Genomic DNA, 24,913 nt, shown 5'->3' with positions numbered 1-24,913 from the left:
CTGATTTACTGCAGGCAATTATGCACAATCTGGTTCAATGCAGATTTAGTCAAGATCCAACATCCCCTTCAAGATGCATTCTAGACTCACATAAAAAAATCACAGCCCCTGATTAGTACAGTGGCCTGTTCTGCACAGGACCCTGGGAATCCTTTCCTTTGCTTCAGTGGGTAATATGCATAGCACAGATGGCAGGTTGTGCCTCTGTTGCACAACACACTTTCCTCTCAGGTTATCTCAATCTCAATTAGCACAAAACTTTCCCAGGACATCTTTGACAAAGATTCCGGTTAGGCTCCCTTTTTATTTTATCGTTTCAAACAGAACAAATGTTACATTACTTTCTGGCAACATCCCCTGATGGTTATCAGTTCGTTTTAAAAAAATATCATGAATGATATGTTTCAGATAAAATTTTAAATAGGTGAATTTACAGATTTTTTCAAATATTGCTAATATTCCTGATAAAATTGAAATGAACGACCATTTCATAATATACAGTCACTTAAATAACAAAACTGAATAAAACATTTTTTTCTGGAGTGTTCCTTGTGACCTAAAAGATAATGTACAAGGAAAGTGTTGGAAATGTTCACTCCAATGTTCTGGGAATGTTCTGAGAACCAAAAATTAGCTGGGATTATATTATCTACATGGACAGCTAACACTTTCTTTCTCACCAATTTATTATTTTTTTTCAATCCCAGGAGAAGCAAAATATTCATATTGTTTATGTAATATGATTCATAAGGTGCTCCTTGTACAATGTACAATGGAATGTATAGCACATCTTCATTGATTAGTTTTACATGGGCAGTACTTCATTATTGCTTAGTTGTACACAGACGGTGAATTGATTGATTAGTTTAAGTGTGTCAGGTACACACACATATACACACTTGAGTTTTGTTAAAAGGATATTGCGCAAGCTCTCAGCTGCTCCCCAAAGATATGTAAATTGAGGGAAGGCTGATGTACTGAGCAAGACCACATATTGAATGTAACAGGCTTGTCCAGATACACTACAAGCTTTTGAATACTAAACAGGCCACCATTTTGAAAGCAGTGGCACACATGGCTACTGTCCAGCTTTCAGGCAAACCTGAAAGCTCTCCATTACATTAAACTAGTGTTCTATAAACTCCCTCTGGGGGTAGTAGGACTCAGCCCTCTTTATATATCTACTTTCGATTTAAAGCAAAGGGGAAAGTTATTCATAGAGTTCAATTACAAATTTAAAAGCATCTATACAAAAAGCCCCTCTTCCTCTGAGGACTGGACTTCTAAAGCAAAACAGAACAAAACAAAACCTGATGTGGGTTATCATATCAAGTTGTTCCAGGAGCCCCCAAATTCTCAATGCATTAACATCTTGTGCTTACACCAAAATATAGTAGATTAGCAATTAGTTAAGGACTCTCCAAATGGACTGACAGCAGTGATGCCCCTAACCAACATCTTTCAACACTGTCAGAATGTACAGCAATAAGATTCTGTGAGATCAAATGGGACCATTTTCATTTGTGAAATAACAATAGCACAATAAATTAAACTATTAGGAATATAAAATAATGTGATATTGATTATGTAGCATGTGTTCCATTTGGACAAATAGTAACACTTCATATTACAATGGCCTTGTGTCTGTGTCTAATTAAATATTCAGCTACCACGTTAGACCATATACACACTATAAATATACATAAAACAGACTGTACAATAAACTGTAACTGATAACATGTAAATACATGCACCTATCTGCTATATATACAGTATTTACATATTTAAATACACAGGTGTAAGACCACTGTAATGAAAAATTTGAAACTTTAAACTATATCAGATAAAACTTGTATAGATTTTTATACATTTTACTGTAGTGTAACATCATTTCACATACTGTGACATATGACATGCATGCCAATGGAAGACTCTTGTCCTACCTGGACACCCCATTCCAGAAGAAGCACAGCTTGTGGTGGGAGACGTAAGTGTAGGTATGGCTGTACCTTAAAAAACAAGTCAAAAACAATTAACAACAAAATGAACAGTCAAAATCACATCAATGTTACATTTAATCCAAACAACAAAGAGTGAATGCGACTCCATGCTAAATGGGCTAAGTGTGTAAGAATATTATAATTATTTTAACTTTAAACTACTTACGTTTATGCAAATTAATGAGCAAACCGTGAATCAAACAGGGGCTTTTCCTATTGGCTGCGTCTTTAAAGAGAGGGTCTCTCAGTCAGTGATTCAGTCCATGTGTTTAACGGAGGACAGAATCATTGTGTGGGTGAATCTATCAGCCAGCGAAGGACAACACCATCTCTTGAGTGGCTCCTTCAAATCGCAGCCGAAAGATATTGCCTTAACACTACTGTGGGAAAGGTATTAAGTTAAAGTGAACAAGGAGAGGGAGAAGACGTGAGTGCGGTGTCAGAGATGTGCTCAGGACCACAGATCACGACAAAAACTGAACAAACACCAAACGCACATCATTCAGATTTCACACTCTATGGACATGCTTTCATGAATGTTTTAACCATGACTTAGATGACTTTCCACATGGATGTAATAATACACTGTTCCATTATACACCCTTCTCGTTGAGTAGCGTATACCTGAGTGCTTGATAAAAATACATGAATAAATAAAATATACAAAAGGTAGTTACTGAAGATTATATGGATATCTACTCCTGAGTTTTCAAGACTATGACAAATGATATTTCAGTAAATAACTCCAGGTTATTAATAAGGAAAAAGATGAATGAGATTAGAACTGGGTCATTCTCCATCAACGTCATTTTGTAGAAAAGGACGAAAAGACTGTGATCTCATTTCTAGTCTTTGAAGGTGTGCCCAGTAATGACACCTTTATTCTAGACAAATATTCAATTCAGCACCGAAGAGATGAATCTCCCTTCGTCCTCCTCTCTCTCTCACGTCTTCATAATCAGGGTAATGAAAACCTTCAGAAAGAGGTCATTGTCCCAGTCATACATCACTGGACAAACGAAGCTCGCGGAATGCCCAGTGTTAACAGCAACGGTTAACGCTGGAAATAATGACTCACGACTGCAGATTCAGCATCCAAGTCACCCCCAAATTTTCCACATCTGACAGAGTGAAAATGTCAGTTTGTGAATGGGCAATAAAAGGGCCAACAAAAGAGCCTGCTTGGATGACTTTAGCAACTCTGTTTGACCGCTCGTCCCAGAGAATGCACGTCTTTTTTTTTTTTTACCGTGGAGCAACCAAGAACCAGAACCCCATTCTAGACACATGCTGGGTTAAATTAGCTATGGTTAAACCATTAAAAAAGAACAAAAACAAATGGGGTTCAATGAGAAAATAAAACTCAGGTTGAGTTATGGGTTGCAGTTACCACAGTTTTCTAAATCTGTATGGTACGGCCCATTGTGTTCGTGGTACGTGCAAATTGATTCTTCAGCATACGCCTGTGAAGCACGATGGGCACCACTTATCAGATCCATACTGTAAAGGTCGTGAGCGTAGAGTGCGCTCGTGCCCACAGTAGCGTCTGTGAGAGGTGTGGGCACTGAGCTACATCAGAAGAAGCTGCTGTGCGTTACGTCACACAGGGACCGAGTGTTCTCCAAAGGCCTAAGAACTGCAAGGGTGGAAAAATCTCGCCCGCTCCAAGACTGAGAGGGGCACTGACAAGTTCTACTGGAGCGCGCCCATGCAGACAGTGTGTCTGCCACCGGAGAGAGAGAGAGAGAGAGAGAGAGAGGGAAAGAAAGAGGGAGAGGACAGAGAGCAGGAGGGAGAGAGAGAGAATATGAGAGAGAGAGAAACAAAGAAACAGAGAGAAACAGAGAGAGAGGGAGAAAGAGAGAAGGAGAGATCGTAAAAGAGGGAGAGGGAGAGAGAGAAACCGAGGGAGAGAGGGAGAGAATATTCTCCATTTTCAAGTGTGACCTGCAGCAGCGGTGTTAGTTGGCCTCAGGCATGGATTTTCAAGCTCCTAAATATCATGCCAACATGGAAATGCACCTCTGGGGGTCGGGAGGCAGACCTTTAATATGCAGTTAGTTAAAGCGTTTAGATGTGTGCATGTCTGGGCTTTCCGCATAGTCATGCCTGCATTAAAAGGCTCTAATAGACTGCCTTGGGGCGGTGCCTACACTGCTGGCCTTTACAGCCACGGATTCCTGTGTAGCTCAGCAGGCAAGAGAGTGTGTGAGTAACAAACAAAATCGGGCCAAAATGCCATCGCAATGTAACATTCTACAGTCTGAGATCAATTTCATTTTCTCAAATGCTGAAGATGACAAAACAAATTTTTGTGTCAGCAGACCCCTTTGACGTTAGATGTCTGTCGCTTGTAGCAGCATTCACCTCTAGGAACAGACCATTTTACCGGCTTCCGGCCATGTTCTGTATTTTCCTGACAATCAATCTAAGGCGTAGCCAAAAGCAATTGAGACCATCTGCTTGACACTGCCCTCTTTCAAACAGCGGAGATGAACTAACGGTTCCTCTCAGATTCCAGCTGACGTTCTGTGATCTGCCGTCTGGAAAGAAGACGGGTTCAGTTCTGCCGTAAACGGACTAAAACTTGCCCTACAAACCCCCTTTCAAATGTCACTTGAAGACCCTTTCAAGGAGCGGTACATTAACATGGCCAACAAACGTGACTGTCACCATGTTACGATAAAAGGTTTAGGAATCAAACCCCGTTTTTCATTATGGCACCATTATGCTCACACTTTGATATCAACATGCATGTCTTCAACAGGCATTGTATTGCAAGCAATTCTGTGAAGCAAGCAGGTTGTTAGAAGCACTCACCACTAGATGGCACAGCTGTTGTTAAATGTGTGCAATTTGGGAAACAGACTGCAAAAAGAAGATTAAAAATTAGTAGACTTTACCAGAAAACAATGTAAGCAATTAATTCAGTGTAGCACCAGCCAAAGTAATGCATTTAAAAAACATTAATTAAAAACAGACCAAAAAATTCATGTATCAAGAATAATAGGAATACAGTTTCCTACTGTGAAACCCAAAAGGGATTAAAACTGGAAAAGTACAAGAAAAAATATAAACAGGCACTGGTTTAAAACAACAGGAAAAATGATTATAATTTGCAAGTATATGTTTTGCTTTTGCCTTCTAATCAGTTTATTTTGGGAAAAGAAAATATTTTTCTCCTTTAGAACATTTTATTTCCACTGTGGTCTCACGAAGTAACATTGGCAAAAGCATCAGGAAAGTCAAGTTTCATTTATGAATTTTGCCTGTTGAACGATTTTGAATACTTATCAGCTTATAGTAAACTGTGAGATTTAGTATTAGGTTATACTATGCAAATACAATATATGTATTCCATTAACGTCAATATTTTTACTAAAATTTTATCAAATTGCACAATGCTTATAGATTATAGAAATTTTAACTCATAAGCATTAAAAATATATCTATTTCCCATATACTATAGTTCCATAAAATGTTAAATTTTACATTTGTTTACTTTACTTTATATTAGTTTGCTTCCGCAAATTCAACATATCAGCCATAAAAATTAATAATTAATTTACAGAAAAACTGAAATTTCTCATGGGAATCAGAAGCCATTTCACCACACAGTTGCGGGCTCAGGTTGGTTTCTCTGTACACACTGAGCTCACATAAACTTTTCTTACCACCGCCAGCGCATAAATCACTGGGTATTTGATTAGTGCAAAGTATACAAAGAAACAATAAATCCGCACAAAGTTGTAGCTCGTGAAAACCCTTGCCTTCTTAGCACCATGAACCGTGACTAAATTTTGACTAAACATTTTTAAGCCGGCAAAGAACTGAATTATTGCTTCAATTCAAAATTATAACAACTTAAATTACAGCAAAGTGAAGATTCACAAAAATTAATTCAGAGCTCATGTCTGGAGCCTGTATTCTTCATACAAGCACAGTTGATTTCAAACATTTAATTTCAAACTGATTTTAAGATTTGAGAAAAAAGTAATTTGCAAATACATATCGCTGATATCCAAACGCTCCAGAAATGCAGTTGAGACAACACTTCTATCCACCTCTATCACATTGAGTAAACACCAGCGGGTTCCCTCCATTTTACCCCTCTGTACATAAAAGCTCATCTCTGTCTGATACAGACCCTGTTTCAGGAAAAATGCAGGGGAAAGAAAAGAGGCCTCCAGACTTCCTTGTAAAATAAATGAATGCACCTCATCCACCTAACCGACACACTTATGGGCCTGGATTCATGTCTCTTTAGCTTTGATTTCTAAATAAAGGCCTGTGCTACTTCTTGTCCTCACAAACACAGTTTGGGGTGCAATGATGCGCAATTGCTAAAGTCAACCAACACAACGAACCAATTCTCTTAGATTATACTCATTAGCCAACATTTGGCAAGCAGGTTAGTAAATTAGTTAAGCCTTCCTCAACTTTGCATACTGAAAATATAAATACACTGGGTAATAAGATGTAATTCCTCATCAATATAATCCTCATTTCATATTCCCTAACGTTTCACCTGTTCCATACGGAACTATTTGACCATCACAATTGATTCGTATCTCCAGGGCCTAAAGGTTAATTCAGCTGAGCTGCTATCGTCTTCTTTTTCGATGATTGACGGCGGAGAGCAGAAGCTAATGGGATGGCCGGCTCATTGGGATAACAGACCTATTAGATCGGCAGCCGCGTTAAGCTCAGGGACTCGTTGAGATAATGAAAATATTTTTTCACAACTGCCAAGCACCTTGTTCAGATTTATACAAGTTGGACACAATTCCAAACGATTACCCTATCAACCTGCTTCAGCAAAAATCTAAGTGCCAGTAAAATACACTTCAGGGGCTTAAAGGAACATCGCCTCGTGATCTTTAATCAAAAATTTTGAACTATTTGCTCAGCCAGAAGCTTACGAATGCAATTAACAAAACTTGTCCGAACATTTTTTAACCTGTTGCATCTGTGACAACACGTAACCTGGTAAAGCATCGTGTGACAGGAAACAACAAGCAAAAAGGAGAAAGGAACTTACTGCAGCTGAGTGTGCTGTCTGTTTGGGAATGGGACGCGGGAATATCCCAGAAACTGTTCTCCCAGTCGAGGACGTTGCCCGGAACGTCGCAGGTGAGCTCCGTGAGCTGAATTCTGGTCATGGCGTAATCCCACAGCCGAAAGTTGTACAGGTCGCCATCGATGCTGTCGCGGTCCCCCCCCAGACTGAAAACCCCCCCGCCGACCAGCGTCTCCAGCTTGGAGTCCGTGCACGACGTGGTTCTGTAGCCGTTGGAGTACATGTTCACCCGCCCCGACGTGCTGGTCCAGGTGAAGCAGAAGCTCTTCATGGTCGCCGTGAAGTCGCTCTGGTTGAGGATGGTGCCCAGGCCGCACTGCACGGAGTTGATGCCCAGGGCCATCTCCGCCCCGTGCATCCCGAAGACGAGGACGTCGCTGCCGCCGCTCGTGTAAGAGAATATCTTTTCGGTGCTCCTCTGCTTGTGCCGGGCGATCTCGAAGCAGACGGTGAACATCTGAAGGGACGGAATGGTAACCAGGGACGAGGCCTGTATGGCCTGCCCGGCACCTTGAGGTATCCTTACCTTCTGGTTCCTCAGTGCCACGGCAACTGTACAAGTGACAAAAGACGAGAGTCAGGTACCTCGGATTTCGGCAGCTGCACAGTAGGGGTGGAAATTAAGATGACAAATTTTCATATCGTGGAAGACACACACTTACCTCTAATTTTATACTTACTTGCTATTTCTGACTAGGCCTACTAACTTTTCATTCCTACTTACTTCATTTCATTTCATTCAGACTTGGCTACTGTTGTCTAAAGTTAGATTTTCCACAAAAAAGACCAGTCAAGCAAACTGTAACAATGCATGCTTGTAATATTCACATTTGTTTTAGTGAATCGGCTGTTTGAAAGGTCAAGTGTAACATCATAAAACACATCCACGGACCAGCATCTCCTTCTCCAAACTCGATGGGAGACTGGATATGTAGCTGTGTAATTTTTATGAGGAGCACGTTTTTGTCATTTTCTGGGTGATATCCCATGCAGTACTCTGACACTGGATTTGGCGTCTGATGTATCCCTCCTTGATATCTCCTAATTGGCTTCTTCAGTCATCCCTAAATCAAATGAGTTCAGTAACCACTTGGCCACTGCCAATTTTTCTCTGGTCTTGGGACTTCATCGTTAAGTTATACTGCACACATTGTAGCACTACTGTAAAAAAAAAAAGGCACGGATATTTATATCTGCTGACACGGTTCTTTTAATGCAGCTAAAATTCAGTTTGCTGGGCTGTTGATGTTGGCCATCACATCCACTGAGCGACAGCCAATTTACAATGGAAAAATTCCACTCGGGTCTCAAGCAGTATCACAGTTTGACACTGTTGAGACTGCCATTGTTCAGTGTTGCTAGTGATCTTAGTGATGCTGAACTAAGATTCGGTTTTACAAGGGTTGTGGAAATGCCAAAACAAGGCGTACCACAAATATGCAACTGGAGCTTGTGATGTTAGCTGGAGATGTTGGGCTAGCGAGTACGGGTTCTGTTGCCATTGTAGGCCAAGATCCATTCAGATGGATCTGACACAGCGAACTAAATCCCACAAGGACAATGAACTACGGGAGCTGAAGACGAGCGTTTTCGACGTGTGAGAATTATGTTTCAAAGGAACCGTTAATAATTTAGTCACAAAGTGAACTACAGTAATCAAACGAGGCTTGGCAGCTCCATCTGAACCAATTTACCGGGTGGGAGAGTTAAATGGAACACTGAGAACATCCAAAGAAAACGATTATATCCTGGACTCAAATGACTGCATCATATCCAAAAAAGGCTTCGATAATTTCTGCGCATGCTTTACTAAACTGTGACCACAAATGATCTTAGCTTTTGAAATCTGTGAGCATGACGTTGGACCTCTCAATTTTGATGTCCTTTCAGGGGCTCTGTAGAACAGATACTTTAAACTTTATCCTATATAAACAGGTAATTATTTTCTTATAGCACATGCCATATGCCGTTCCAGTACAAAATCTCTGTGGAGAGTGTTCTGGGCACTGCAAATGTTCCACAGTGTTGCAGATAATATCAGTTATGATGTGATGGAAATCAATGCACAGTGGTAATCATGATCATTACTAAAATCTCCCCGAAAACCAGATTTCCTGGCCGGATTTGAAATTTTGCCACACACAGAGTGGATTGCTTGTCTGAAAGAGGCTCTGCTTTTCGCAGCACGCTGTCCCGTAGCAGTTCCCGTAGCAGTTCCCGTAAAACTGATGTACAGATTTTGAAAAGCTTAATTAATACTCTGGACAGTCCGAGTACAATTTCCTCTGCGTTGTTTGGAGTTCGGCTCTGTCGAATCGGACCTCTGAAAGAGCTTTACTGACTTCTACCTCTTTCAAAAGGACCCTTGATGGATTACGAAACAGTTGTCAAGAGTTAGGATTTAAGGGGGCAGGCTAATGAAATGTGCTTTCTTTGAAGGGTGGATTTACAGGTATTGACCAGATGTGGCCATGGGCAGTGTATTAAATTTCTTTTGAAATAACACAGAGAAAAGACATCGCTCTTACTCAGAAGCAGGTACACAAGAATTGTTCCGATCTTTTCTCTTTTTACTTCTTTTTTCCATTTGAAAATTGAAAAAAAAAAAAAATCTGTAGGCAATGCAACTTAGATACTACCTACAAACCTTCCCCGAAAGCAAAAACAACGGAGGTTTTCAGGTAATTTTAAAAATGCAAAAAAAAAAAAAATTTACATTTTAAAATTTACATTCACTTATAAATTATATTCACAAAAAAGCCTAAAAGCAAAAAGACACTTAATTTTTTATTAATGTTACTTTTCTCCGGTTTATAAAAAGCTACCGAGAGCAAAGGACATCAGAGAGAAAGGTATGATGTTCTTTAATGCATAGAACTGAAGCTGAAGCAATCTGGCAAGCGTCACCAGCCGTGTTACTCAGAAAACAATGGAAAGCTCATGATATGATCATTAGTGAAAATGATGGTGGCAGAGATGTAATGCTTTGTGCTCAAAAAACGATTTTTTGGTTGTTGTGAAGGACTGCTTTTTTTTGTAGTAGCATTTGGGGCATTTCATAAAACAACACAAACACGCAAACAAACAAAAAGATAAAACAACTTTTCAGCACCACTCCCTCTCAACACCCCCACAGAAAAGGGGATTTAAATTATAAAAATTGATAAAACAGATATATAATAACATATGACAAACAGTAGCAAATAATAATAATAATAATAATAATAACACAAAAGAAAATATAAAAAAGGGCCCACTTTTCAACATACCTTGCCTATAAGTGATATTGAAGCCTTTCTTTTGGATGCTAAAGTCTGAGCTAAAGAGCAGCTCCATCACGTTTCCGGTGGAGTTGAGGGTGAGCCCGTGCGCGGTGATGCCGCAGAACTTGACGTCGCTGCTGCCGGTGCTCACGATGACCCGGTCGTAGATGCACCCCAGGGCCTCCTCCAGCTCAAAGTCCGCAAAGGTCAACTGCACAATGAATCCCGCCGGGGCCCGCAGCGTCCACCTGCAGGCCAGGCTTTTTGGGTAGTCGCCGGGGTAACAGGGGGACGTGAAGGATCCCAGGGGGCTCGTGAACACCTGATTGCAGTCCACCTGACAGCTCAGCACTGCTGAGTCAAAACAGCACATTTCACCTTGTGAACTGGAGACTGGTTTCGGGGGGATTTTTAAGCATGCAGGACAGTGAGGAGGACAGCAGGGGGCAAGGGTAGTAGTCGTGACAGTGCACAGGTAGGTTGCCAGGACAGGCAGAGGTCAAAGGTCAGGGAACATTTATCAGCCTTAGATGGGGAGGTTGAAAGGTAGCAAAAGATAGCTGCCATCGGCCAAGATGAAGCCTTTTCACTGGGCAAAGCGAAGGCATTTGTTTCTGAGGATCAATTTATCTGAAGTGAAGAACGATATGTAAGTACGCAGCCGAAAAGTGTGAGAACTGAGTTTGGAGGGAAAAAAAGGGCCGTATTTTAAAAAGCTGGTCCTGGGCTCTAAAGGTAACTTGAAGAGTCCTCGCCGTGTACAGCTTTAACGAGCGCAGGAGAACAGTCGCCGCTCGGAAAACAATGAGCCCTGTTGATCCAGGCCAGCGTCAAGCCGGAGCCAAAACCACAGCAAACGCTGGAGTCGAGCAGAAAAATCCCAGAGAGAAATCTCGCCGAACGCCAATTATTTTGTCAGGGGGGCATTCTTGATTGATGTCCAACAGAAATTACAAGGCAGTTTATTTCGCTAAGTATAAACAAAAATTAAATAAGATGCCAGAGCAGTGCTTCTAAAGTGCGGGTTTGCAAAACTGCAGTCACGTAATGGTTACAAAACAGCTTTCGCCACTAATTTATTTTCATTTCTCAGATGAAGGTGAACTTGGACCTGAAGCATGGGTGTTTTCCTTTCGTAAAGAACTAGCAACAACAAAATTTGAAATATTTGGGGGGAAAAAACAGTAAATAAATTATTGTTTCCAGGTAGTGATACGCATTGTCCACGTTTAACCCCCCCGATTAACTTTGACTTTGTCACCAGTCTCCGACAAACTCATACACAGGAAGAATAGAAAATAAGTTTAGCCACTTCAAACACACAGAATCAAAGTAAAGACAGAGTAAGGGCAGAGAAAATGTACACCTGGCTAGCCGGCGAAACCTGGGGTACTCCCAAGATTTAATCTTACTTGAGAGTTTTTTCTCACCACTCTTTGAGTGTTTGGTCTGCCCACTTTTTTGTAACCTCATTTGCTGGATTTTTGGGGGTCCGGGCTTGGCCTTGCACAACCTTTCCTATTCCCTGTTTTTCCGTAGCGTCTTTGTGACAGTGTCACAATAAAAAAAAAAATCTAACTGCATCTAATTGAACCGGATAAAATTCCACCCTTTTGAGAACTTTGGGATCCAAGCCTTAGAATAAAACCAAGGCTGCTCATTACGAACCACAGAGAATGTCCATTTGTGGCTTATCGCTTGACGATCAGCCAGATTGCCCTCCCTGTAGGAAACTGTAGTAACTGGACGATTTGTATACAGGCAGATGAGCCAGGGATGAGGTTTCAGACTCATGCAATTAGGTGCGTTCACACCAAATATTGCACTCAAGTCATGCACATGCACTGAGCTAGTGAAACACTCAGGTCAAAAATTCATGAGCGGCTCAGTGCAAGAAAAGCACACGCTTTAAAGTCAAAGGACCAACATTAATGCAAATATTGTCTTATACTTCATATTTTAAAAGGACTGCAAACAATGGAAAGGCAGCCTTTGTACACATTTCCCTTAATGTGTAATCAGCATTCATTTCAGGTGCTTGCATGCATATTGCATGAAGGAGCAGTCATCGAACTTGGACGGCATTTTACTCTGCCAGCCATGCATGTCTCTCCTAAACCAAAGAGACTATCAAATTCCGTGGTTCGTGCTTTTCTGCGATAGCTGCATTTTTCATGAATGGAGACTAGAAAAAATACAGCAACAAGGCCTGCATTGTGGCTTATATTCGAAAACTTTTTCTTTTTCTTCCTAAGGGGATACCTTCAAATTTTTATCATATAAACTCTCTTTAGATACCATAGACATATCGACAGTAGTGTCTAGGTTCACCCACAGGGGGTACTCAAACACATGAGGTACTCCTGAAATATTAAAACGTGCTGCACCCAAAAGGTGGCCCCACCCACCCTGATGTCTATGCGGTTCACTTGTTGTGGGAAGTGCAGGAGAAGTACATGATTCATGCCAAACTCAACCGCTCATGATCTGCTTCATATTGCTTCTACAGTGGGTGTAAGCATTGAGTGGTAAATTAATTCTGCACACATATTGTACAAAGATTTCCCAGCCCAGTGAAGTGTTTATTATTTATGTTTTATAATGATCAAAGATTACAGTGACTATGATGGACAAAGAACATGGAAAAGGCAGCAAGAACATTATCAACAAAAACGTTTCGTTATCAACAAGCAAGTCATATTTGATACTGTTTAGATGTGTGCTATGAACCAACAAACTTGAAACTCGGAACCACATCTGCGGAACATATTACAGTGTGTATATGACTTAATAAATACACAGTACAAGCCCAAAGAAGTCAACCGAGGTGAATTGTTTTTCCGTTTCCTTTAATCATGTATGCTGACAAATATTGCCGACTCAGACTAGCAGCAAGTACAAGATATATAGGGCTCTTACTACATCCTTGACATAGGGAAAATCAAACAGAACCCACTGGCCTATTTAAAATGAAAAAATAAGGGTTTCCTTCCCATTGCTCAAAAGCCTCTCTCCCCAAGCGGAACTGTAGTGATAGTATTCGGAAATCCTTTTGATTCATTTAAAGCGGCTCAGTGGAGGCTGAAAGCTTCATTCAACCGGCTCTCGCAGTCGTGCAACCGAAACACACGTTTGGGAGTACTGTCACTGCTCTTAACAGAACGTGCATTCTGGGGGAATGAGGGGCTTAAAAACAGAGGGTATGACTCAAGTCATTTTTTAAATGCAAATTAGCAACGTGTACATTATATAACTAGGATTCTAGGAGTTTTAAAGAGTTAGAGAACATTCAAACAAACTTTTATGCTTGGCAATGACTTGAAGAACTGTTCTGGTTGTACTTTCCACAGGTATCATACACAGTACCTGATCCCAGATCACACAAACACACACACACACACACACACACACACACACACACACAAATGCATATATGCATACATACATGCATATACACACACATCCAGTTTAGATGAATTCATACCAATTAGTATAGTTGCTAGTGGAGAAATGCTTCTCAGTGCACATGCTACTGTGATTCCCATCAACGGGACAGATGTAGAAGGGCTTTTATTTCTGAATATGTCCTATATTTGAACAGAACGACTGTGCCAGCATGTTTTAGATTGCGCCAACTAAGCAATCACAACTCAACAGAAGACACCCTGTGACATACAATGTGCGTTCAGAGACCACAGTTACTGAACTTGCTATGGCAAATGTGTGAGCTGGTTTCTGGGAACAATTCTTACAAATAGAGGAGTACAATAGTTGAATGATGTTCCCTTCAGATTCTCCATGCCATACATTTCAATGAGTCTTATATAAATGGAACTAAATCTACATTGCACTGTAATTTTGGATAAAGGCTAAATGCTTCAGGGTATTAATACAACAGTCGCTGTTAATTACACTTAAAAAGTGCAATGTGTTTCACATGCCGATGCAATTTTAAATCTATGCTAATTATCAAGGTGTTCATATTCTAATTTGATATTTAGTTTGCTACTGTTGCTACAAACAATAGATTTTGACAACACTGACAAAAGAAAAATCTTCTTAGATCTTTATACTTGCTTACAGATATATACCATAACAAGAAACCGTGTGAGTAGCCATTATCTGTTTGGATTCAGGTCAAACATGGTCCACTTGAACGTTTTCTTTGGGTACGTGTGCAGTCAACACACGACATGTTGACATATACCTTGACATTGCTGTTTACCTTGACAGGGATAACGGAAGTAAGCTCACCTGTCCAAACTGACTGGTGTGTTATGGGGGAAGGTTCAGGTTTCATTGCTTGTTTTCTCTGAAGCTTTGTGCATGTTTAGAAACATGCGTGAGTGTTTCAGGTTTTCTGGTGCTTTCGATTACAACACCAAGTGATGATTTAGTGTTTCGTGTGATGCAGATTTATAGTTTTGATTGTTGAACACTTGTTTGGATTTCTGTTGAATGTAAAGTCAATCACAGGTGCCTGACAGTTGTGAAAACAGTCTTATTGACAAACTACTAGGGAAAGTATGGGAAAAGGCATCTATCTGCACTGCAACTTGTTTTGTTTTCATATTTTTGCTCAGCTCTAGAACAAACTTCATCCTCATAACAAAAACAGAGGACACCAGCTGAAGTGTGAGGTGCGTTGTCTGGTCGGGTCATAAGCGAAGGATCTCCCACAGGCAGGGTCAATGCACTGTGTCCCTGTCCTGGGTTGCTCCTCATTTTGTTTTGGGTTTTCTTCTGTCTACACACAACACATTCAGTAGCTTGGGCCATACCCATTCAGTCGCTGTAGCGGTTACTTTTAGCTACATGTTTTGTACACATGTTTTGAACAATAACAATACACTTAGTAATAGGCTTTATTTATTTTTTTAAGAGTTCTTTTTAAGAGAGTTCATTGTTGAAGTACTGACTGATTCAGAGATGCAGTGCAAACCAGGAGAAGCCAGATTTGAGCATTTTCATTGCTATTTTACAGCATTGTTGCACTAAAATGTTCCATATTTGGCCACCAGTAAGCCAATCCATTCATGTTTCTCCAGTGAATTGTGTGCCTCTACACAATAGCCCTTCACAAAATACGTTTACTAAACAAACAGTGCTTTGAAAAGGCATTTCAGTCTCACTGTTTTGACCATGGATAATGGACCATTCCACATCCCACATGCTTAAAAGGTGTTAATTAAATCCCAAACAGCACTAATGCAATGCAACCTGCATCATCTAATTAAGTCATGTTATTGTAAATGTGCCACGTGCTTATGGGTATAAGTGATTCTAGGTCTCTCACATGGCTCTCCGTCTTTAGTTCAAATTCTGCAGCATTCAAACTACACAACTACAGAAAATACTTGCGATGCGTCATGTGCATGAACATGCTAACTTCCAGAGCCACAGTTGGCTAAAGGACTGGGGCTAACCAACAGTGCACAGAAAAGATTGCAGTTGGTCTTCTCAGACGTTTAAAAATGCTTAACTGAAACTCACGCAACTAAAAGGTGGCAATTTCCTAATTCCCGCCAAGGATGACAGAATGCTCTAAGCTGAGGATTTCAATAAACAGGTAACTGGATCGACGTTTGACGCATTCAGGCATGTTTGCGGACGAGGATGAAGTCATTATTGGATGGAATCGTGCTGGTTGAATAGCCCGCTGTTTAACAAAGTGCCCAACGCTGTCAGCCAGAGCTGCAGTACCCTGGAAAGCAAACAACACACCAAATGACGTCCCAAGAGACATGCAAACCCTTGTCTTCTGGCATAAGTCTGCCCTTCTTGTTTACTGCTAACCCACATCTGAATTCAGTCCACAGGGACATTGCACACTGTTTCGTTCAAGCTCCACATCGATTTCCTTCGCATTACTCCAATGAATTATTTGTTAAACAGAGCAATTCAGCTCGATCGTTAATGGAGAGCAGCTAAAGTATATGCATAAGTCTGACTCGTCGATATATGGTCTTCCTCACATTTGTATCTCCTGGTAAATAATGAATGTTATCTCAAGCATGGCATTTGCATTTTTAAAATGATCGAAACACAAACCTAGATAAAATCAACATTTGTCTTTAAAAATGATTTACAAAAAAAAATTGAAATTGAATTTATTTTTCCCTGCACAAACACACTTTAGCAAGTTAATTTTAATGATTGATAAACCTGCCTGTAAAGGGAAAACAATCACTTTCTTTTAATTGTCTGCCAAAAAGAAAAACTGGAGTCCAGACCACAGTCAAAGGCGAGCACATAACCGATATTGCAAAATAGTTGCTTGAAAGGTTAACCAATGGTATTTAGAAAGCTGTAAATCTGAGCAGCATGGCTAGAAATGTGAGAGTCAGTAGAACCCCCCCCCCCCCCTCGCTGCCCCCCCTCCCTCGCCCCCCCGGCGTGGCTCAGTCAGATGCTCCTTTCAGAAACAGGCGCAGCGGTGGGCTGGTGCCAGGAAATGGAATGCCAAACACGCCAGAGTGACTCAGGTAATAACCGATACCTCATATCTAAATATGTCACTTTCGGGGTCGATGACATCAAAGCGGGGGCTTTGATCCGCTCGTCCACGCACCTGCATTGGCGGCCCACCTGGGCCCGCCCTGGCCAGCCCCGCCCATCTTTCAGGACTGATTTAATTGCATGCGTCACTCAGAGACCCCATGACCCTGACCAGGATAAGCAGGTTAGATAAAGGATGGATGGATGGATGGATGGATGGATAGACTCAGGCTTTTAATGACAGAGGAGCCTGCCTTTTAGCACAAGGAACCTGGCACCAGGCACATGATACAATGAATACTTCTGCAAAGTGGGCAGACTTACAAATGCCTGCTTTCTACCAGAGAACTTTCTGTATGATCACGTTTATCCTATTAAGACTTGTGTTCTCATCCTATATCCTTATATTACATTATAATGATTATTCCCATCCTATAACCTTATATTATTATTATTATCATCATCCTATATCCTAATATTATGACTATTATTTTTTCATCTTATATAATAATATGGTTATACTGTAATATACAACGAGTCAAATTGCATGAAAAGAGGAAAATATTTTCATTGTTTATACCATGAAAGTGATGAATGAAACTAATCAATTTAACGTGTTCATTATAGTCATGCTGCGCATTAAAATGATTATAATGTGATTTAAAACTAACCCGTGTTCTGTTCTGCATTACCCACCTCTGGGAACCCACAGTTTCCTGGCAGTAAGTCTCTTATAAGCCAAGTTACATCTGCCAGCGCTGTGAAAGTCTAAACTTGGAACGGCCGGCCAATCTGAACAAATACAAAAAGTGACAGTGTAACATGTGGAAAGCCAAGCTGAAACTGCGGTTGCGTCAACAGGGAACCGAGTCACCGACCTCTTGAATTTGTCATGCTATTTCTCAGCGTTTTCATATAAGTTCCAGTTCACACAACCCACAGATATGTTTAGGCGGCATGTATGACTTTCAACTGTCTGAGCCACTAAGTTACAAAAGCTCATGGCCCCTATGACCTGCTCCTGTAATGCTTTAATGTAGTTTAAACAGCCAGTGGTCTAGCAGGGGTTTGACTGTGAGACTATCAATATCCGCTCAATACAAACTCTTACACTGCGCGAATATCCCAGTGTGCAAAACAAATGCATCTGTCGCACTGCACTCCAAGTGGCCCAAAATCCCACTGAAGAAAGTTCAAGTAATTTCGTGAACAAAAGTCTTCATTTCATTTTCTTTCTTTCTTTCACTGTGACACATACAACACATTTGGGTTGTGATATCTGGCCCATAGTGTCCAAAGGTTGAGAAACACGCCCTTACATTGCTGCTTTGATTACAGTATACTAGGTTCTTTCTCATCATTATTAAAGGTTAAAGTGTGCTGAGATGAACCAGTGCTAGTTCTTGTTTCCCTGTGAATCAGAACACCTCTGTCATCACTATTGTTTCCATCTCTGTTTGACTTTTTGGATTTTGGGTGTTTAAGAAATGGAATATAAATGTTTGTAAAGTCATTCATCATGTCTACATCTCAGGGCCCAAACGGTCATGGTAGAGAACACAGTTTACATGGCATCTGCTGCTATTTCCCAGAATTTACAATTCCTCAAATGAAACTCCTATGTTACGTCATACTGGAGAAGCATAATGCTGTAATAACAGCGATTTGAAGACGCTGTCTGGCACTATTTTCCTTAAAGACAGAACTTATTTTCGGGGACTGTTGTACGATATTGAATTGAAACAATCCTACTAGCCTTTAAATTTACAATGGTGTGGTTTGGGCAAAAATGAATGTTAGTGTCAAGGAAGCAATAAAATGAAGAAACAGAGAGGTGTAGTGGTGTTAATGACAGAGAAGTGGAAAACATACATGTAGAGATTGTAAAGAATGCATTTTTGAAATGAAAGCAATTGCAGTAAACACCAATGCAGACCAAAACATTTTATATACATTTACTATCTGAACATTCTGCAAAATCTTGTGCCAGTTATTGTTGAAAATAAGGTTGCATCAAAGGAATGGTCCTTACCTGATGTCTCTAAGCACACCTGGATTAAGGCAACCAGAAGGACCTTCCGGAACTTCCATCGCCACCATCTACCACTGATGTAAGACATCCTGTAAACCACGGCAACGAAAGACTTCAAAAATCAATTATAATACAAGAACAGTAATGTATGATATGAAAATTTCTCAACTGTAATGACACTGGAAAAACAAAGCAGAAAAATTGCCCTGCTTCAACAATGTTCATGTGTTCTTAAGGTTTGCTTGATCAATATTAATTTGCTACCATATCGAACAAATGTGCCATTCCATATACATAATGCAGTGTAAACATACAACACAAGGATTTTATATGATTGTGTGTTATAAATGTTTGCTGTAATATCATTCTAATATGTCTGTGCACGTTCTAACATGGAAATAACTTACACAGACTGACAATGGTAGGAGCACCCAATCACTGATTATGTAATAACTCTCCTATGTCAGTTGTACATATTTATATACATATCGGGAAAATAAATGAAAATTTAATTCAAAATAGGTCAGACAATTACAATACAATACAATCAACTACATATTTTGCCCAAGTGGTTGTGGTAACTTCATTATATAGGACTTAAGACAGGGGGGTCACAAACGTTTTGCCCTGGTTCCAAGTCAAACTTAAGGCCCTGGTGACTGTGGTGCATTTAAAGAGGAACAGTGGCCTTCTTAACCACACGTCAGAGGAAAGACTAGAGGAAGTGGTCTTTCAGCTTCAGTTAAAAAGCTGTTTAGCAATAGATGGAGAATGAATCAGCACGCACTATTTCACATCACAGTGAAAATAGCTCTGAGCACAAATCATTGTAATGCCACTGGCAAATAAACAACAAAAGCTGTAGGTGGTTCCTGTGCTGACAATTCTGTCACACAATTTTCTGTCAAACCACTACCCAGTTGAGTGCATTAAGCTGCCACTGATAGGCCTAAGACAAAATGAAGTGACACACTGTAACATGGCGAATAGGGCGGATGAGCCTGCCAAGTCAGGGGAATCTTTGTTAGTCAGAGGCTGATAGAAGTAAGGCTTCATCTTACACCTTCTTAAAGAAAAGCATTTATCTTAAGTGCATTTTAATAATTGAAACAGTGGAAAAATCCAGCTTTCCAAAGGCAGATGGTCACGAATGGAAAAAAACTCTTGACTGCTGTGTCAACAAAACTCTGAGGCGTGTCTGAGAGAGTCTGCCCTGAGCATCTTCAGATACTGTCTTGTAGTTTGTTACAGTGACAAAGGATTTGTCCCACACAGTAAAATATCCAGTGTTAATTCAACTCTAACAGACTACACATGAGTCCATTTGGGACCATATGTACTCTGTAAGAGTTGGTTTGGCACTGAACATTTTACTGTGTATGAATTTGAACAAAGGTATTGCTGAACTGTTTAGAGTGACTACAAAATACAAAATTTTGCAAATATAATAACAGCTCCAAACAAAGAAACACAATTAATATATAACACTTAACTAAAAGAAATGGAAAAAAATGTGCAAAACAGCCTTTCATTCACATAATGTTTTTGGAAAAAAGGTTCATTTTGAGTTATTGACTTGACTCAGTAAGAGTTATACATTCAGAGCTGAAAACATTGACTTGACTCAGGAAGAGTTATATTTTCTGAGCTAGCTTTCAACCCACCTGGGGTTGAGGGCCACCTAAAGACCATAGCTCATATTTTGTAAATCTCAGAGCTGAGATAATGTATGTCTGAGGACCAATGCTACAGTTCCACAGCTGTATTCATTCCAGAGAATATCCAAATAATGGACAGAGTTTCTGAGACAGAATGTCTTCAGCATTATATGGCTATGCCACATTGATTGCTCGCATTCCACACATCTGATGTTTTAAAATGTCATTATTTGAACACAAAAAAGTAAAGAGCTTACATTACCAGCAGACAGTTTGTGATAGTTTGTGATGTGCTGGGCATGCTCATATTTACACTGTGAGTTTGTACCAAGCATACAACCATACAATACAGCTTATATTTTATTTACAGCATTTCCAGGTGTGGTGCAGTGCTCAGTAATAATGTGGTGCGGGTCATAATGACTTAATGGCTCATTAAAGTCAGAACAGCTATGCATTTCCTAATTACAAATGACGCGTTAAATATTGGATTCCTTCTGGCAGAAGGAAAGGGCTGCAAGAAAATAAAAAACAAACAAACATATCATGGAATGGCAAAATGTGTGTTGTGAAAAGATTAAAGCCGTTACAGCATTCGCAGTATAATGAATGTAAAGACTTGGTAGTTCCAGCTCCAGAGAACGGAGCTCATTTTCCATTTTGCTTCATTTAATCACTAACTATGGCTTCATTAACTACCCATCTGCTCTAATTGGAGGCATAGCAAAGTCCCCGGAGAGTGACACAGCATACAGTTTTGAGATTAAATACACCTGAAAATATCCCCACGGCTTCAGTTGTATGGACTCCTGGGGTTTTCTGCAAAGCCACTCCGTGCATTCAAGTCATTACATACTAAATTGGGACGGTTGATTACATTTTCGGGCTCTGATGGCAATATAATGACTCCCATTTGAACCCTGGCACCGTCGACTAAAGATGTGTTGCTCCCTTTGCAGATAGCGGTGTAAACTCCCATTCTCCATATCCCATCAAAGTATTCATTAAGAACAACAAAAAAATTACACCCTCTAAACATCCTGACATCGTTCTGTTTTTCTCATTGAATAATGGATACATGTGGCAGGACTTTACAGGTATTTTTTTCTTCATTTCAATAATCGTGTGTTTTACCGAGGTGGGTCCTGTATGGGAACTTAATTTGGCCAGATATCGAGCAGTTTAATGGAAAACCTGCCTCTTTTCTTGCAAGAGAAGCATTGAAAGACATCAAAGACAGAGGTCAAAAAGATCACTTACACAGCACTAGAACTACTTAATGTTATGCATGTGGCTGATTATCTGCATAAAGTTACTGAAAAAGAGTCTTACAACTTTCCTATGAGGCCATTTTGAAAATATCAACATTACATATTTTTACAGCTGAAGTGTGCAATGCAAATCTTTTTCCTCACTCTTTTTTAATGCTAATTATTATTTTATTGTTAAGTGCAAATTTAAGACAAATGATGAATGCAATCTTTTCATTCATAAGCATTGGTACATCAAGATCATCCTACAATACATTTTTTGATTTGAGCCTTATACATTTATGGAACCGAGTTGTTCATTAACCTCCAGTATTGTTGCAAATTTATGCAGTTCCTAGAATGACGCAAAAATTGCGCGGGACTGAAGCCTTTTTGCCTAAAATATGTAAATAGGAGTACATAGCAGTCGCAGTGTGGGGTCAGCTCTGTGAGCACTAAACGGGCCACATAAAGAACTTGATTCATCAAAGGGTAAGAATGGGACGATGAAGCATGAAGTCCTCATTGCCTAGCATTTACAATCCCATGCAGCAAATAGGGTGCAACAATCATATCAAACACTGGGATATCTGAAGAAATTACCAAAACGGTTTTCATTCTTTCCCCGACATTCTCCACGTAAGCATCATGGTAATAATTCATATTTATGATGATTAGCCTACTATTGCTGTTCCAAGAGGATTCTCTTCAATAGTAGCTACACTGCCAACACCTGCACTACTTACTGATCCTTCTCAAAAACAGTTTATCACCTCATCACTTTCTTGTTAGTTAACAGTTTTGAGCTACACAGCGATATTGTTATTTTAAGTAGCCGACACAAATTCAGGGCTTGAGCGCCCCGATTGCGGTCATCAGCCGCCTGGGGCAGGTAAACAACCTTCCTTTAAATTATTTATGACATGATTTTACATCTTCTCAGATTTTCTATATCCGAAGAAAATCCACATTTACTTTTTTAATGGGCAGCTGTGACCCAAAGTTTGCACCATTAAGTTTACAGAAGTTATATTGGATGCAAACGCAAAGGATTGTGCAATAGAAATAAGTCATTTTAGTCAATCTTTAATTACCGACGGTAATTAATAAAAAAAGAAGTCTTCCTTAGCCATATGAGGTATTTATTTAATGTTATGCTTGAGATTTACACCACTGTTTTAGGCCAGTATTCGTGGGACAGATTAAAGTTCGCAATTGTTCAGTTTCCAACTTCATGTTCACGAATTAGCTATAGTTGTCTACTTCCGATCTCACTTGAATATACTAGAATGTGACACTGAACCTAATATCCTTTGTTGTGGGTTAATAAAGATGAGAGACAGTTAAACCAAACTGGCATGCACTATATTGTACATTTCCCAAGTAGCCAATCCGAAGTTCATGCACATCCCAGTTTGTCATTGACAGACTACCCAAGTCCAGACAAGCGCAAAATGGACGTATGCTACTTTATTTCACGTGGAAATATGTATTTTAAAAAGTCTATAGTTATACAATCATTTATAAAACACACAAGATAATTGTTAAATTTTGTAATACTGGTGGTCTACATGGGCCTGAGAACATAGAGCCACTAGATTTTACTATTATAGAAACCTCATGGGTTCGATAATCAAGATAATTAAGACATAACAATTTGGGTTAAATAGTCGGTAAATGTAGCGAATCACTCATTATTGTACATTAATGCACACACATCTTTACGCTTCGTAAATAAAATGAAAACATCTACCGATACTGTAGGGATTCTTAAAATAAAGGCTAATTGTTTGCTCAACAAGTGGTTTGGATGGGTATCGCAAAGGGCTGCAGTTATCAGAAGAGAACACGAAAGACAAAGAAATTCTTAAATTCCATGAAAGTAACTTAACACTACACAAAGGAAGCAAAACGCCTTTTCAACTTACATTCTTTTCTTTTTTTATAGATGTGGCAGCCGGTCCCTTTGAAGAATCATTATCTCTTTCTCTATAAGTCCAAGTGAAGTTTTCGGCTTTTAGAACTTTGGAAACGGACGACACTAACACCCCCAGACTGTCACATAGACGTAGCCTATTCTGCGACTTTATTATTCACTCCCACAATTTGGGAATAAGTAATGAAAAGAATCTTTTCCGCATTTACCAAATAATTGGTCATCCAGTTCTTTTGGTGAACCTGTTGCCGTCAGATAAGATGCTCAATGCTACAACAGACCGATATTTCAGAACAGGAGGCTGTTCAGCACAGCTGGAGGTTGTTCTCTTTCTGGCGCCCCACCCAACAATAACAGCAGTGAAAGTCCCAGGGGTTTAGAAAATGACCTCAAACTATTAAAATCGTGAATAACACAAGTGTTGTTTCTCTTATTATCGCGTCGATTGTTTAAAACAATCATTAGATTTTTTTTGCGAGATACATCTGGATATGATTATGGTCAGTACTATTCTTGGGAAGTAGCCTACTCCTGAAATTGAGAGAAATTTAATTTTATTCACAATGTTTTTATACATAAATAATTGTGTCAAACCAGCACCGACTAGTCGTAATGGAAAACATCGCCTAAGTTACCATGTGAGGGTGTGGTATTAAGCAGTCCGGCCAAAGTAATTTGCTTTCAGTAATAGATCTTCCATGAAGATTAATCTTGGCCGGAAGGATCGGAAACCTATTCGCGTACAGTTGCATGCATATAGTTCGGCATTAAAACTAATAAATATCATACTTTCAATTAAAGTTAATGCTCTTTGAACCACAAACTAAAGCAGAACATCTTTATCCGTTGTACATTTCATGGGAGAGAAAACCTGACCCAAACTAAAGAATTCTGAAAACTCAAACTTACTTAACTGTCTTCCTACATAGGTCTGAGCTTTAATTGTACAAACCTTATACAGCCCAGGCCTATGGCTTAATAAAACCTACTGACTAAACAAGGCTGTTGCCTTCACACTTAGTTTAGAATGTGACCAAGTTGAAGGCATCTGTTTAATGTGGGGGGAGCTGCCGTTATTTAAAGAATTCAGCACCAAGACCAGGCATCAAGAGCGCTCAGGACAATGTGAACATTAATTACGAGTAGTCGGGTTTATTAAAGACAGCTGTCATTTCCCAAAGTACTGAAATATTCCA

The 24,913-nt window shown here is 39.8% G+C and overlaps 1 protein-coding gene across 13 annotated transcripts in view; it reads right to left on the bottom strand.

The window, feature by feature from the left end:
* The window catches only part of adgrg6 (adhesion G protein-coupled receptor G6), a 49,645-nt gene extending 25,573 nt beyond the window's left edge, over positions 1-24,072 (bottom strand). For 5 of the 13 annotated variants that reach the window (XM_064340150.1, XM_064340155.1, XM_064340158.1 and 2 more), the window contains exons 1-6: positions 23,710-24,072; positions 18,874-18,962; positions 10,350-10,697; positions 7,042-7,632; positions 4,821-4,868; positions 1,944-2,009 (exon numbers count right to left, since the gene is read on the bottom strand). In XM_064340150.1, the coding sequence (XP_064196220.1) occupies positions 1,944-2,009; positions 4,821-4,868; positions 7,042-7,632; positions 10,350-10,697; positions 18,874-18,962; positions 23,710-23,711 (1,144 nt within the window). In that variant the 5' untranslated portion in view covers positions 23,712-24,072. Of the gene's footprint in view, positions 1-1,943; positions 2,010-4,820; positions 4,869-7,041; positions 7,633-10,349; positions 10,698-18,873; positions 18,963-23,705 lie in introns of all 13 variants that reach the window. The other 8 variants (XM_064340152.1, XM_064340153.1, XM_064340151.1 and 5 more) reach the window with 8 other exon arrangements.
* Between the last annotated feature and the right edge of the window lie 841 nt (positions 24,073-24,913).

The sequence above is a fragment of the Anguilla rostrata genome, chromosome 6, assembly GCF_018555375.3.
Source record: "Anguilla rostrata isolate EN2019 chromosome 6, ASM1855537v3, whole genome shotgun sequence".
Taxonomy (NCBI): domain Eukaryota; kingdom Metazoa; phylum Chordata; class Actinopteri; order Anguilliformes; family Anguillidae; genus Anguilla; species Anguilla rostrata.
This window is presented reverse-complemented; position numbering and strand designations above follow the sequence as displayed.